Source organism: Vespa crabro, chromosome 20, assembly GCF_910589235.1.
Source record: "Vespa crabro chromosome 20, iyVesCrab1.2, whole genome shotgun sequence".
Lineage (NCBI taxonomy): Eukaryota > Metazoa > Arthropoda > Insecta > Hymenoptera > Vespidae > Vespa > Vespa crabro.
This window is the reverse complement of record NC_060974.1, coordinates 3,779,003-3,794,002: the sequence shown is the minus strand read 5'-3', so window position 1 is coordinate 3,794,002 and position 15,000 is coordinate 3,779,003. Positions and strand designations below refer to the sequence as shown.

Genomic DNA, 15,000 nt, shown 5'->3' with positions numbered 1-15,000 from the left:
TCCATACCTTCTCTTAAATTTTCTTTCTTTCTTCTTTTTTCTTTTTTATGGGGCGAGAGGGTGAGATGATAAAAAAAAAAAGGAAATAAAAAAGTAAAAAATTCGTTTCGTTTCATCCCAGAATGGCGGGCGACAGCCACATATTGTTTCAACCAATCACAGCTCTCACCGCTGTTGGACCTTAATGGTCCCTTGCCTCAAGGCAGGCGATTGTTTGGACCTACCGCTCTGGTCTCGAGGTACCCATCATCTTCCCAATTTTATAAGCCGAAAAATTTCTATTTATGATCGTAACAATGTGAAACTACACAACAGATAGTTATCACTAATATACAATTTATTTACTAGCAACACATATGAATGAATTATATATATATATATATATATTATATATTATATATTATATATTATATATATAATATTCTGTGATATTCGTGTTGCTCATCACCCGAAGATAGGACGATCAAAGACGATGAGAAATTATACGAATAAAAGAAAAATGATCATCACATCACTGGGCAGAAATAAAATCTGGGAATTCTGTGGTCCTCGGTGCTATGGGCGCGTGGCTGGACCGAGAAACAATATTATTAATCGTAATAGGTAATGAGTCACGGGTAAATCGTATTAACCGAATCGATCGTTTGGAATATCGATACGGAACGGGTTTCCTCATTAATTTATTTTAAATTGTCATTCATTGATCATGTCTGATTATCTATTATATTTGTTATCGGACGTGTTCGATGAAATAACATTGTGATACTATTGTCACTCTAATTCTTATTTGTAATTTACTATGATGATAATGGAAAGGAAAAAGAAAAGTTATATATTTGTATAATTTAAAAAAAAAAAAAAATAAAATAAAAAAATAAAAAAATAAAAGTAAAAATAAAAATGGAACAACCCGTTCGATCGAATATTCCATCGTTCGTAGAATGCTTAGCTGGCTCTGTGTGTTATATCGATACGTTATGTATCTTACGTTACGCAAGGACCCCTTACATTTTCCTATTCCCTATTTCGCTAATAATGTCTTTACACTTGGTGATAGCGGATGCACGATTCGCTCGAGGGGGATCGCTTTGCTCGAAGAAACCGGTAACACGGTGCCTCTTTGTCATCCTAATATTCTTATCCATACGGTCCGATCCTGTACGAATTTAAAGTGCGATAAATAATATTATTTGACAGGAGTATATATATATATATATATATATATCAATTAAATAACGAAGCAAAACACGTTTTATGTTAATATTTAATTAAAGATAACTACTTCGACGTAAAATAATTTATTTCTATAATTTTTTTTTATTTTTTTTTAATTTTTTTTTCATTATTTCGATTGTATTATCTTTTTCTTCCTTCTTTTTTCTTTTTTATATAAATATAAATATATAAATATACATATGTAATATATCTTATATAAATTTGATTATATCGATCCTAGATTTTTACAAACGTAATATATTCACCTTTAACTTTTTCTTAGATCGTTTCAAAAGATCTTGATGAACGTTCGTAATGCATAAAAATGCACTTTATCTTTGTACGGATCGTCCGCAAATACTCTAGAAGTAGTATCTACTCTTCTACAGCATTGTTGTTTTCAGCCGACTGCGCACGAGCAGAACGGACAGTATGTCGAAGAGAAAAAAAAAAAGAAAAAAGAGAAAAAAGTCTAAGAAATATTTAAAAAAGAATATAAAAGAAAAAAAAAATAAATAAAAAGAAATAAAACAAAATTGAAAAAATATATATATGTTAAAAAAGGAAAAAAAAAAAGAAAAAAAAAAAGAAAGAAAAGTAAAAAATTAAAAAAAAACACGAGAGTTGACACTTCGAACGTGTATCTCAATTGAGTTTAATAAATAAATGAAGATTGTTCGCAATATAAAAGAAATGGACGAGTTGTTCTGCGATCAATGTAAATAATTCTTTTAGAACAAAAATTTTTGATCGTTTAAATAAATATATAAATTGATTAGACAAATCCGAAAAAGATAAAAAAAAAAACTCACTTTGATCGCAGATCACTTTCAGCCAGTTTCATTGATCTATTAATATCCTATTAAATTATCTTTCTCCAAGTCCATTTTATCCATCGATAGTTTAAGGATTATATATATATATAAATATATATATATATATATATATATATGGATCATTATGGATTAAACCAAGGATATGCACAAACGATTTTTATTCAATTTTTCTTTTTTTATTTTTTTATTTTTTTATTGATTCCTTTATTGATTCATTTATTTCATTAAAAAATTTACCAAAGGTAGCTGACATATGAGCCAGATGTTAAAGCAATAAGAACGAAGAGGGGCAGCACATGAGAATAAATACTTAATGAAGATTCATTGTTGTTTAAGAACGCACATAAGATATTATTGTCGCCGTGGTTGAATCATGGCAGTGTTCGTGGAAGAAGATTTAGATATCTGTTGATTGACGGGGAAGAAACGAAAAAAGAAAGAGAAAAAAAAACACGAATTAGATAAAAAGATTAATCGGATATGAATGAAAGAAGAAAGGAACATCTAATATTTTGAACGAACTTAATTTTACTTGATACCTAAAAGCAACGAGAGAGATTGCAAAGTTTCCGATTCTTCTTTCTACGTTTTCTCTTTATTTCCTTCTTTCTTTATTTTTCCTCTCTTTCTCTCTCACTTGCCATATTCTTGTTGCGTTAAATCCAAACCCACAAAGGTATAACGCTGTCGAAGTCAAAGATGTCCGGTTGACCCATGACGTGTGAAATATTTGGAAAAGATCGAGACCATTGGAAGGCTGAAGAAGTTAATTCGTTGAAACGAGCAGGACCGGAAGTTGCCTCAAAGATCTCGAGTCCATTAACGTCAGCCGCTATTATTTTATTATCGATGACACCAAATGGTAATGGCGGTTTCTCCAAGTCACCTCTGTAAGTTCGGATTTGTGATAAATTTAAATGAAAACTTTCATTAGAATTCTCTACAATAGATCTCTCTTCTTGGCCGATGTTGTAACCTCGCATAAACTCTCTGACATGTTCCATGATTGTAATGTTCTCTTGCAAACGCATCAAATAATGTCTCCTCATTATAAGATCATTCTCGTTGATAGGACCAGCTGCCTTCTTTATATCTTGGAAATGTGGTAAACCGATGCTAAGTAGAACTCCGGTCTCGGTGAAATCTTTTGAATAATCAGCAACGTGAGTGATACTTCCTAACTGTTCTATGAACCAAACATTCTTGGATCTTGGCTCAAATGTGATCCATTGATGCATCGAATTACCACCATTTTCAAATGCCAATATTTTAGACCATGATTTACTATCGGTTGCCAAACGATTTGCTGTCATTATTTTGATTGACGACATTACCTGATTGGAATTAATACACCGAATTTTGTATTTTCTAATGCTAATATATACATACACATATATATATATATATATATGTATTCTGAATACGGTAGTACAATAATTCTCACACAACTTACTTGATCTTCCAGATTGACAAAGTTCCACGGATCGCGCGTCGATACTGACAATGGTATACCAGCAATTATCAATTCTCGATTTTCAGTTGTCATTAAATAAAACTCATCGTGCGAGGATAATGCTCCAGGATAAGAGGACATGATGATCGATCGACTCGGTATTCGAGCTACGTTCTTTGATGTGGGCAATATATGATAATTGAATTTATATCTTTTCAAGAGTCTTAACATTTTGGCATATCTGTAAAAAAAATAAAAAAGAAAGAAAAAGAAAGGAAAAGGAAAGGAAAATTAGGCAAATTTTTTCATTCATTGACCAGATCCTTTGTTAGGGGATCTTTAAATTGTTTATATATATATATATATATATATATATACCTACTTCTCTATCTTTTTAATCCTCGTCTGCATAAAACCATGAAAGGATTATCAATGTCTTTACTCATTCATTTTTTTTTTTTTTTATTTTCTTTTCAATAATTACAGCTAGATGAATTAGAAAATGCCTACTTACGGTGCAGCAGTATTGTGCCCAATAGCAATCAGAGGTTCCTTATTTTCTCTGTTAAGTGCTTTAAGAAAAATCATGCCCTTTTCACCGATTGATATATTCGATCCATTATTGATTATTGTCGAATCGATATCTGATAAATCAGAAGCCATTGCTAACCAAAGAAAATCTTCCGATTGTAATTCCGCTGATTGACGACTTCGACGAACTGCAAAACGCCAACCATCTTCCAAACCGTCCAATTGTGCATAAAACAACCGTACCTTGTTGACAAAATGATGTCGAATTATTATAGTATACGAATATGGAAAAGGTGAATAACTATGGGGGAAAAAAAAAAGAAAAAAAAAAAAAAAAGAAAACCGTGGAAAATATTTGAATGTCAATGAAATCTTCTAAGGGGATTATTTCTTATGGAAATTACACACCATATGCCAAAACGAGTCCTTAGATTCTAACAAATCAGCTCGTTCGCGTATTATAGCTGCATTCTCGCGAAGATAACGTCGTAATTTCCGGCATTCGACTGGATTCTTATCGCATATTACATTAATAGTGTTGTGCCAATGATGATGTATCAATTGCCACGTTAAACTACCCTCCAAAAGACCTGCTGCATATGCTTGTACTGTATCCGGATATTTTACGGATGTTTCAATTTCTATGATGGACCACCTGTTGAAAAATTTCATTGAACTTTTTCAAAATGGTATTATAATCCATCGAGACATTATTATTATTATTTATGGCGTTATTTATTTTTCTTCAATCAATCAAATTTTGCGATCAACATTTATGATATATTTAAACAATACCAATATATAAATAGAAATATAATTTTTCTATATTTTGATACATATGAAGAGCTTGATATCAATTAGAAGTATCGTAATAAAAGGACGGATCAAAAATTTCTAGATGATTTTAAAAATCTATTACTCTTTTATTCGACTTTTTTTTTTCCAGGCTTTTATTTTTCCAGAAATTGTAAGACTATACTTAGGCCTAAGAACTCTTTGGCGAAGAGTCTGTACGAGAAGAAAATTTCAAACGAACCCATTTTCTAAAATTCCAGTTTTGTAATATGCACGTGCGGCATTTAATGGAATAGAAGTAAGATCATTGCCTTGGCCCCAAAAGTCAATACGGTATCCTCCCTTACGATTCCACGACACAGTTGCTGAATAAGTTCCATCCTTCTCAACGCTGTAAGTTAAAGAATAATAATCATTTATATCCCGAGGGAGAAAGAGAGAGAGACAAAAAGAGAGAGTTGAATGAAATCGAATATATCTTATAGTTTTTTGTGCGATATACGAATTCTTTATTCTTCGATATTTCAGATTTCGAAAAGGTCAGCGGTTTTAAAAGGTTCTGCTCGAATTACACAACCAAGCAACTACTCAACCGAGAATATTTTCTTTTTTCTTTTCTTTTTTCTTTTTTTTTTTTTTTATATCACTACAAATATCAATTTACGCTTATCGCGTCGATTTAAATGTCTTTGCTAAGCCATTCATCGATACGAATTGATTAATAATACGAACGAACGATGAGGATTAATCATTAAAGAAAAAAAAGCAAAAAAAAAAAAAAAATCGTGATAAATCATTATCTTGAATGAGATCTTGTAACAATATTTTTTATTTTATTTTAAAAAATCATTAAGGCGGATGAAATTCAATGAATAACTTTTCTAATTATTACGATATTTAGATATATGCGAAAGTTAAAATTAATTTTTACGATTATTGAAAATAATTTTTTGTTCTTCTGGGATGGGGGAAAGATAGAAGGGGTAGGGGGAGATGAGGATAAGGTGAAATTTCATGAATGATAGATTTTAATTGTTAATAAATCAATAGTATTCAATAAGTGAGCACGTACAAATTTCTTTTTTCTTTTTCTTTTTTTTTTTTTTTTTTTTTTTGTTTTTGAAGAAAATTAATGAAAATTTATTAAGAGAAACTTACTGTCCAAATTCACCGAGTATGATTGCGCCGATGCCAAGAAGAGCAACGGCGACAAGAATGTACGTGGAGATGCGTGTTTGCAGCCAAGAAGCGCCCACTACCTTCAGCATGGCTCATCGGTAAGCTAAGCACCTTGGTAACGAAGAAAAGAAAAAGGTGGAAGGCACGAGTTTCGCGTTCTCAACCCATCGATTACAGAAGCCTGCTCCGTGGCCTCTTCTAACGCTACTCTTAGAAGTTGCCGGTACGCGCGTATCCTCTTTTCACTGGAATAAATCAAATGGAGAGAGAAAGGAAGAGGGAGGAATTAAATAATTAAATAAATAAATAAATAAATAAATGAATGAATAAATAAAAAAGAAATAATGAAAGTCCGAATATGAAATTTAGTCGAATCTAAGTAAATAAGCGTACGTACATAAGTACAATATGTAAATGTAATAATATATATTTAATATAAAAATTTATCTTTCTTCTTCAGAATGCGCTCACTTCGAAAGTATTCGTTAGAATAAATTATAATTAATAACGTGTTAAACGATTTATCCTTGGCATTTTTTATAACGAGTATAATATGTATAATAAATAGAGAAAAAAAAAAAAAAATATATATATATATATATATATATATATATATATTTATATATGTACATATATAAAAATTAACTCTCTGTAGAATGCACTTTTGAAAATTATATTTGGATAAGTTATAATTAAAAAACATATTAGACATTAAAAGTTCCAAAACTTTCAAATTTATATATACATATATAAAAAAAAAATATATATATATATATACACATATAAATCTATTAAAAAATATTTTTTCAAATATATTTAAAAAGATTTATGATAAAAATATGTATTACACATTGACAGTCGGCATTCCTGTAACAGGTATACCGATATCAATGAGCTTGCACTTTTCTTCTGGCATCATTCCGGTTCTCTTTCTCTCTCTCTCTCTCTCGCCCTTTCTCTCTCTCTCTCTCTCTCTCTAAGTTATCTTAGTACAGAAGAGTTATATACATAGACTTGTGACTAACAAAAAGATTGAAGAGAGGAAAATGTGTCGGAATTAGAAACTTGCGAATTGAAGGCAAAGGTTAAGGCTAATACCCACTCGCGGTGATATTGGCATCAGCTAATTGGATAGATATAAGTTACAAGTCACATGTATACATCGCGTGCTGACCAATATTAATTCAATCTTTCTTTTTTTCCTTCTCTTTCTCTCCCTCTCTCTCTCTCTCTCTCTCTCTCTCTCTCTCTCTCTTTCTTTATCTCTCTCTTTCTCTTTCTCTTACTTTGTTTAATGGCCGAAGAAGTCACTTTTGGGGCAAACGTCTTATCTAACGCAAGATTATTTTCTTTTCACGTGAACGTCACGTGAAATCTGTTCTTTCAAAATAATTCACAGTATAATATTCTGCGCTTGCAAAAAAAAATTTTCCTTTAAACTGAATTTTACAATTAAAATACATATTGTCAATAGAAAAATTACTTTAAATTAGCCTCGTCATTTTCGAATGATTAGTTTAACTTGTTTCCAATTATATACACGACAGAGAACTGCACTAGTTTCAGACGTGAATGATAACTATTCGCAAGATTGCGCAAGACGTATGTTAGTCATTGATACTCGATAATGTTGATTCATCATTTCAGTCCCTTTTTCTTTTTATATATATATATATATATATATATGATATATTATAAATATATATATATATATATATATCATAAAATTATATAATATAAATTTTTTATAAAATAGCAAATAATATATATACATATATATATATTTTTTTTTTCTCCTGTATAGTCTTCTACATATAAAAATGTTATTATTCGCCATTAATATTTGCATTTAATAATAATTAACTTTTTAATAACATATATATATATATATATATATATATATATATATATATATATATATTAATAAGCAAAAATAAAATATTTTTATAGGCGGAGAATCTTCAAAAAAAAAAAAAAAGAAAAGAAAAGAAATTGCATATTTATATTTCAGACATTAATAAAAAGATTTGTTAGTTTTCCTTACTTGACCAAATAAATAAAAGAAGACTTAGCAGTTGTTTGTGCATATCTTTAAAGCCTCTTTATAGGTTTCTTCTTTTCGACCGTAAAGACCGTGTAATGTCGAATACTTGTCGGGCTTTATTCGAGGACGAAAAAAAGACTGAAGCTAGAAGATTCACGAAGCATTCGTATCCGTATACGCAAGTAACTATCTGTGGGAACTGAGCCAGGAGTGCAAGATCTTAAGTTCTTGGCAAAATCAAGTGATTCGATCTGGTCGACACAAACTCGCTTGCTACGTCAAAGTCGTTTATTATACAACAACTTTCAACGAGAGAAAGAGAGAGAAAGAGAGAAAGAGAGAGAGAGAGAGAGAGAGAGAGAAAAAGAGAGAGATATATGTATGTCACTGCAATGAAGATAACAAATTTACCAAAAGCGTGCTACTTCGTAGAACTCGGAGAAAAATAAATTATTGAAAAATTACTTTCTACAAAAGACGTATGAATTTATTATTTCAATGTTTATATTAGTCTTTAGACTCTTTAGTATAACGTCGTGTTACTTTTAAAAAAATCATTGTCAATTCGTACCTAAAATTTTTTCATGGTTATTATATGCATAATTTATATTAGTATAAATATTATATTAAATATTATTTATATATAATATATATATATAATATTTCTTATATTATTAATACTAGTATAATGCATAGAATTATTGTATAATTAATATTATACTAGTACAACTATACAATATTAAAATATAATATATTATTAGAAAATATTAGTTACATATGTATAGTATAGTAATAGTGATTTAGTGATTTAGTAATTTTTTAATGTCACATATAATCCTGATGTAAATACGGGAAAGAGTTTCAGGATTATAAGAAATCAAAGGGTGATAAATTTTTACAGGTAATTCATTTCATTGTTCGAAATTATAAACGCATACATATCTTTTTCATCGCTGTCACTGATAATAATTAGATGTTAACATATAACCAGATATGTTTAGAAGAGAGAGGGTATTTAACAACACTTTGTAAAAGCAGACGCCGTTATGTCAACTAACTTATCGCTTGTTGTAAACAAACGTGTCGTGTTAGAGTTGCTGATCAATTTTATCAACTTTTGTTTGGTAATTTGTGGAAAATTTCAAATTATATACTTTAATATGCGTTTTCGTTTTTTTATTTTTTATTTTTTATTTGTAATGTCCCGATATAAACGTGAATTATTTTTCATTCTGAAAACCTAACGAAACATTCGTGTACATATATATATATATATATATATATATATATATTGACGTCTGTATTTTCGATGATCGTTCAACCATAATGATTCATCTATCGATAATTTTTCAACGTGTATCGACTGTAAACAACATCTAATTGTTGTATTATTTAATGATCTATGCTAGCGTTAGCTTGATTCCGTCGATCGAGGTTATTATTTTTTCTTTTTTTTTTTCTTTTTTTTTTTTTTTTTGAAAGATTAGAGATTGATTTCATATATATAATTTTAATTTGATTTTATATATATATATATATATATATATAAAATAAAAAATGCAAAACAATATTTTAGATAACAAAAGATAGGTTTCTTCGAACAGTTCGATCGATAAATTTCATTACACTTTAAACAATTTAATGTTCTTTTTTTTTTCTTTTTTTTAAAGATCTCATTTCAGAGAACATATTGAATCGATCCTATTTGAATCGTTAAATCGATTCTCACACACACACGCATATGTAAACGCTTTGATCCATATACGTAAAAATCTTCAAAGTATATATACAATTATTATAAATAAATAATAATTGGAATAGAGAACACACATGATTGGAAAACGTTCGTGCAAATGTTGAAAGTTTCGTTCTTGTAATACGTATAATATTGATCGTTTTCATCGACTATGTCTAGATCTAAGGCCGTTTGGATCATTCGATCGGGCCGATTAATCGATAATAGTTACAATCACGTTGATCGTACAATTATTCATATCAATATCATTATAAAATTATAATCAATTGAAATCTTGTACGTTATATAAAAAAAAAAAAAAGAAAAAAAAGAAAAGAAAAAAAAAAAGAAAAAGAGAGAAATTCCAATCACCGTACTTTATCCAAATCCACGCGATGTTCAAGAGCTATGTTACGCTTTGCAAGTCACGTTTTCGAACTTCAATAAAAATAAAAGGAGAAACAAAAAAGAGACAGTATTTTAATATCGTCAAAGAAAATCATCGGAATTGTCGCGAATCATCGTACGAAAGAATCCGACGCGTCTAGAAACGATACGTGTCCCGCCGATACGGTGGGTGGATACGGTCCACCCGAGTCTCCTTAATAAGAAAATTATTTTATATATATATTCCTTCCGATCTTTCTTTTTTTTCTTTTTACTTTTTATTTTTCTAATACGTACCGTAGATGTTAATATGTCTCTTGAGATCTTTGGCGCTGCGTAGACGGGAAGAGGTTCGGTGATTCTCATGGAGATTACATTCCTCACCACGTGCGTGTATATTCTCGCGGTCTTTATAAGACACGATGGACCAGTTGCTCCGACACTGAAGTCCTAACGCGAGTACTCGGTGTTCCCGACTGGCACTGCGAGTCCCAAGGGCAACGTGCCTGCTGATTACCCCCACTACTTCCGTTTCCCCCACCATTCCACCAGACGCGCTCGGCGTCTTCTTATCCCCACCACCACGTTCCACTCCCAAGCCTTCCTTTCCCCTTCCACTTTGCCGCTCGGTAACGTAGGCCTGACGGAGTTTCAGACGTGCCTGTGATGGCGGTGACTGATGACGGGAAGTTTTATTCTTCTTACATTTCTCCTCTTCTTCCTCTTTTCCTTTTTTTTCTTTTTCCTTTTTCTTTTTTCTCCATCTTTCTCTCACGAATATAAAATAATTCTTAACGTTAGGATTATATCTTTCGTCAGTTTCCTTAATTATCAATGATTTTTCTCCCAAATTCTCAAGTTATTCGTCATATTTATTTTAATTTCGAAGAAAGAAAAGAAACAAAAGAATGTCCGTACCTTTTCGTATAAATATTCTTTTTATTTAGTTTTATTTTTAACGATAGCTCTACTAACTTGGGTGATTATGACGGCGCCTTCAGACGAACGAGCGAGCTTATTAAAAGGATTAAAACTGTCAATTATATTCAATCGAGGTTCGTTAAGCTAGAACATGAGATATCATCTTTCTCACAGACGATGCCAACGATCTGAATGAGTTCCTTGAGAAAAAAAAGAAAATGCGTAGCAATTAGAAAGAAATACACACAGACACATACAAACATATATATATATGTATGTATTAGTACGTAGAATTAATGTAAATGTATTCTATAAAATATGCACGTTTTCATATAGTTTCACATTATTTATACAAAAGCAATTAACGAATGTAAATATAATGATATAAACAATCAATTTAGATCTATCGTACAAAATATATATATATATATATATATATGTGTGTTTACAAATACAACCTTGTATGTTTATATATTGTTTATACGAAAGTCCATTAATAACTTGTTAATCATTCATATATATAATATAAAAGATCTATCGTATAAAATAATTCGTTACTCTACTACTTCTAATTATTATTAATACTATAAAATATTCTATATATTGTTTCTTCTTAAACTTTTCCTTTCATATTGTTTATATGAAAAGTAATTAAATGTTCTTTTATTCAAATAGAAAATCATTCATTCTTTTTGCAAGTATAAACCTAGGAGAGAAAGAGAGAGAGAGCAACTGGATTGGTCAATTAAGAAAAGACAAATTTCTATGAAAAAAAATAAATGTAGTTGCGCTTTTGAATAATACCAAGATCTAAAAAAAAAATAAAAATAAAATAAAAAATAAATACTATTATTTTGAAATTTAGAAAAATATATTTTCTCTCATATTTTATATATATATATATATATATATATATATATATATATATATTTTGTAATGAAGAAATTCTTAACTTAGAATTGCTAATGTCAATCTAGTTTTAATACGATCACGTAATATTTCTTCGCATTAATAATATCTGTACAATAAAGGTCAGTCGAAGAGAGTTCTCTCTATGCGTGGAATAATTTCTATGGAATTTCTTCATTACGTTCTACCAAACGGTATGCTTCTCTCAAATGGAAGGGAATGCAATATGGCTCCCTTTCTGGTATTCTATTATTAAGACATTTTTATTGGACTCTTTCAACATTTTTTCGATTATTCCAATAAAAAAAATATGTGAATGATTTTCTTTTTTTTTTCTTTCTTCTCCTTTTCTCTCTCTCACTCTCTCTCTCTCTCTCTATATATATATATATATATGGATTCCACTTAATGCTTAATAACAAGAATCCATTCGTTTTAAAATGACGTATAATTAATACATTTAATATGTAAATACACATAATAAGCAACATTGATATTCTATAAATATTAAATCGATTTCCATTAGCGTATCGTATCTCTCTGTAATATCGTAAATTATAAGCTTCGTGTTAAACCTCTAATTGATTTTACTACGACGTTGAGAATGTTAATTACAAATGAGAACAAACAAAAAAGAAAATTGAAAAAAAGAATCTTGTTCTTGAAGTAAAACTTGATTCGTCACACTTATTTAACATATATCGATTACAATTAGGAAATAAATAAATATATATATATATATATTTACTTTTTTTATATTATATATATATATATATATATATATAATCTTTTTTCCATATATATTCAATCCTCGTAATTATTTTTTTTTAATCACATCTTTTTTATTAATTAATGAATAATTAAAAATCGATATCGCGGTTAATCTAACCTCGTAGAAATGTTATTTACGTAATCTGATCGAGGAAAAGCAGGAATCAGGAACACAGCTAACAGATAATATATATGTATATATATATATATATACATATATTTAGCACTACATATTTTAATAATATAATTTTACATTGTTATATATAGATATATATGATATATATTATCGATTATATTACAATAAAATTTTCCGTTTAAATCTAGCGGTGGAATTTAAAGGAAACCGATGACGTCACGATTGACTGTCCAAGTTCGTTAATAGCTCGGCAGATAGCGCGATGATCAAGCGGAGCGTGCGCACCATCACAAATCCGCGCCAAAAGTTCAACGTAAGAAAACTGGATGCGATGGAATCGTCAGTATGATTTCATCCACGAAAAACGAAACTGGTCTTAAATACTATATCTCAAGTATAGCTTAAATTATTTCGAATTGTTTGTCATAAAAAAGAAATCAACAGAAAAGTCATAATTTATAATAATATTTAATTTAATGAAACAACATTGTCGGCCATGTTATTTTTGAATTCGTTATTGTTATTCTTATCGATAATTTTAAATATCGTCGTAGTTTTATCCGTACACCAGACACATTCTGTTAAAGTAAATGATAATTTAAATGATGTTCATACGATTCCATTAGGATCTGAGGCTACTTTTCATTGGAGGTATAATATAATAGTAAAATAATTAATTTTTATTATCTCTACTATGGACAAGTTTTTTGGTTAAATTCGAATAGGATCGTAGGTAGTATCAATATGATATTTTATTGTATAGATTCTTCTTTTCCTTTTTTTCTTTTTTTTTTTTTTTTTTTTTTTAGAAGCGTTGACATCACGTGGAAAAATTCAATTGAATTCTTTTTTTAGAGTGGATTTAATGAGCAAATTGGTGAAAGTAGAGATTCATTACACCGGTGATCAGAATACGTGGTTCGCTGTTGGTTTTTCGAATTATGGGGAATTCAAACTCGCTGATTATTGTATATTATGGACCGATTGGCATCAACAAACACAATTACAGGTATATATATATATATATATATATATATATAAAATATTTTTCTAAACGAATTTTATAATTGCGAAATTATTATAAAAAAAATTATCAGGATGCTTGGTCCGACGTAGAAGGAAAATTAATTCTCGATAAGCAACAAAATTGTGAAAATTTCGCATGGAAAAGAAGAAATAATCTGATCAAATTTACATTTACAAGAAAATTTGATACTTGCGATGAATACGATTACATTATTGAGGTAAAAATTTTACTTAACGTTACGTTTAGTGTTTAGAAGAAAAAAAAAAAAAAAAAAAAGAGAGAAAAGAAAAAAGAAAGGAAAGAAGAAAAATTATTCGCGAAATGATTTGAAATATTTTTTTTCTATAGAGAGGCACCACCCATATCGTATGGCTAAAGGGTCGTGGCCCATTAACTTCCTTAGCAGGATTGAAAGTAATTGATTCTAAAACTTCTGGCATGGCTAGAACAGAATTGCTTAGAATTACTCACAAAAAACCTAAATTCCCATCGAACGCCTGGCAATTCGATGTTAATGTAAAAGGTGTTAAAGTACCTAACAATGAGACAACATATTGGTGCCGTGTATTCAAATTACCATCCCCTTTAAAACAAAAGTAAATTTGTTTTAATAAATTTCATAAATTACTTTGACATATTTTACAAATTAAATTCGATATTATTATTATTATTATTATTATTAATTATCCGATAGGCATCATATTTTACAATTTGGTCCAGTAATTCAAACGGGTAATGAACATTTAGTTCATCACATTGAGGTCTTTCATTGTGCTGGCCCAGTTGATTTAGAAGTACCGATATACGAAGGACCCTGCGATAGTATTGATCGACCGGAAAAAACTCAGGTATTGTCGATAATGAACAAATGATAAAATTACATTAATTATATAATATATATCAATGAAATAAAATATTGTCAATTCGTAATAAGATATGTAAGAAGGTACTGGCAGCTTGGGCTATGGGAGCAGATGCCTTTGTATATCCAGAAGAAGCTGGTTTGCCTATCGGTGGTAAAGATTTTAATCAACACATCATGTTAGAAGTTCATTATAATA

At 29.5% G+C, this 15,000-nt stretch overlaps 2 protein-coding genes across 4 annotated transcripts in view; one reads left to right on the top strand and one right to left on the bottom strand.

Moving 5' to 3' along the window:
- Positions 1 to 2,211: 2,211 nt before the first annotated feature.
- Positions 2,212 to 10,669, bottom strand: LOC124431100 (putative phospholipase B-like lamina ancestor). Of its 2 annotated transcripts, XR_006943909.1 has the most exons (8): positions 10,473 to 10,669; positions 5,989 to 6,254; positions 5,072 to 5,221; positions 4,444 to 4,690; positions 4,019 to 4,278; positions 3,505 to 3,745; positions 2,591 to 3,385; positions 2,212 to 2,456 (listed from the first exon to the last, which is right to left on the bottom strand). XR_006943909.1 is itself a non-coding variant. In XM_046978537.1 (7 exons), the coding sequence occupies exons 2-7, from the start codon at positions 6,096 to 6,098 to the stop codon at positions 2,708 to 2,710; spliced, it is 1,686 nt and encodes a 561-aa protein (XP_046834493.1). In that variant the 5' UTR covers positions 6,099 to 6,254; positions 10,473 to 10,669; the 3' UTR covers positions 2,212 to 2,707. The 2 variants fall into 2 exon arrangements, 1 of the variants encoding a protein (XP_046834493.1); XM_046978537.1 differs by having other exon boundaries at positions 2,212 to 3,385.
- Positions 7,968 to 15,000, top strand: part of LOC124431097 (tyramine beta-hydroxylase) — an 11,552-nt gene continuing 4,519 nt past the window's right edge. The window contains exons 1-7 of one of the 2 annotated variants that reach the window (XM_046978534.1): positions 7,968 to 8,532; positions 13,101 to 13,225; positions 13,768 to 13,921; positions 14,010 to 14,156; positions 14,288 to 14,535; positions 14,634 to 14,787; positions 14,874 to 15,000. The exon at positions 14,874 to 15,000 is cut by the window's right edge and continues 137 nt beyond it. In XM_046978534.1, coding sequence (XP_046834490.1) covers positions 13,778 to 13,921; positions 14,010 to 14,156; positions 14,288 to 14,535; positions 14,634 to 14,787; positions 14,874 to 15,000 — 820 coding nt within the window. In that variant the 5' untranslated portion in view covers positions 7,968 to 8,532; positions 13,101 to 13,225; positions 13,768 to 13,777. The other variant, XM_046978533.1, reaches the window with a different exon arrangement.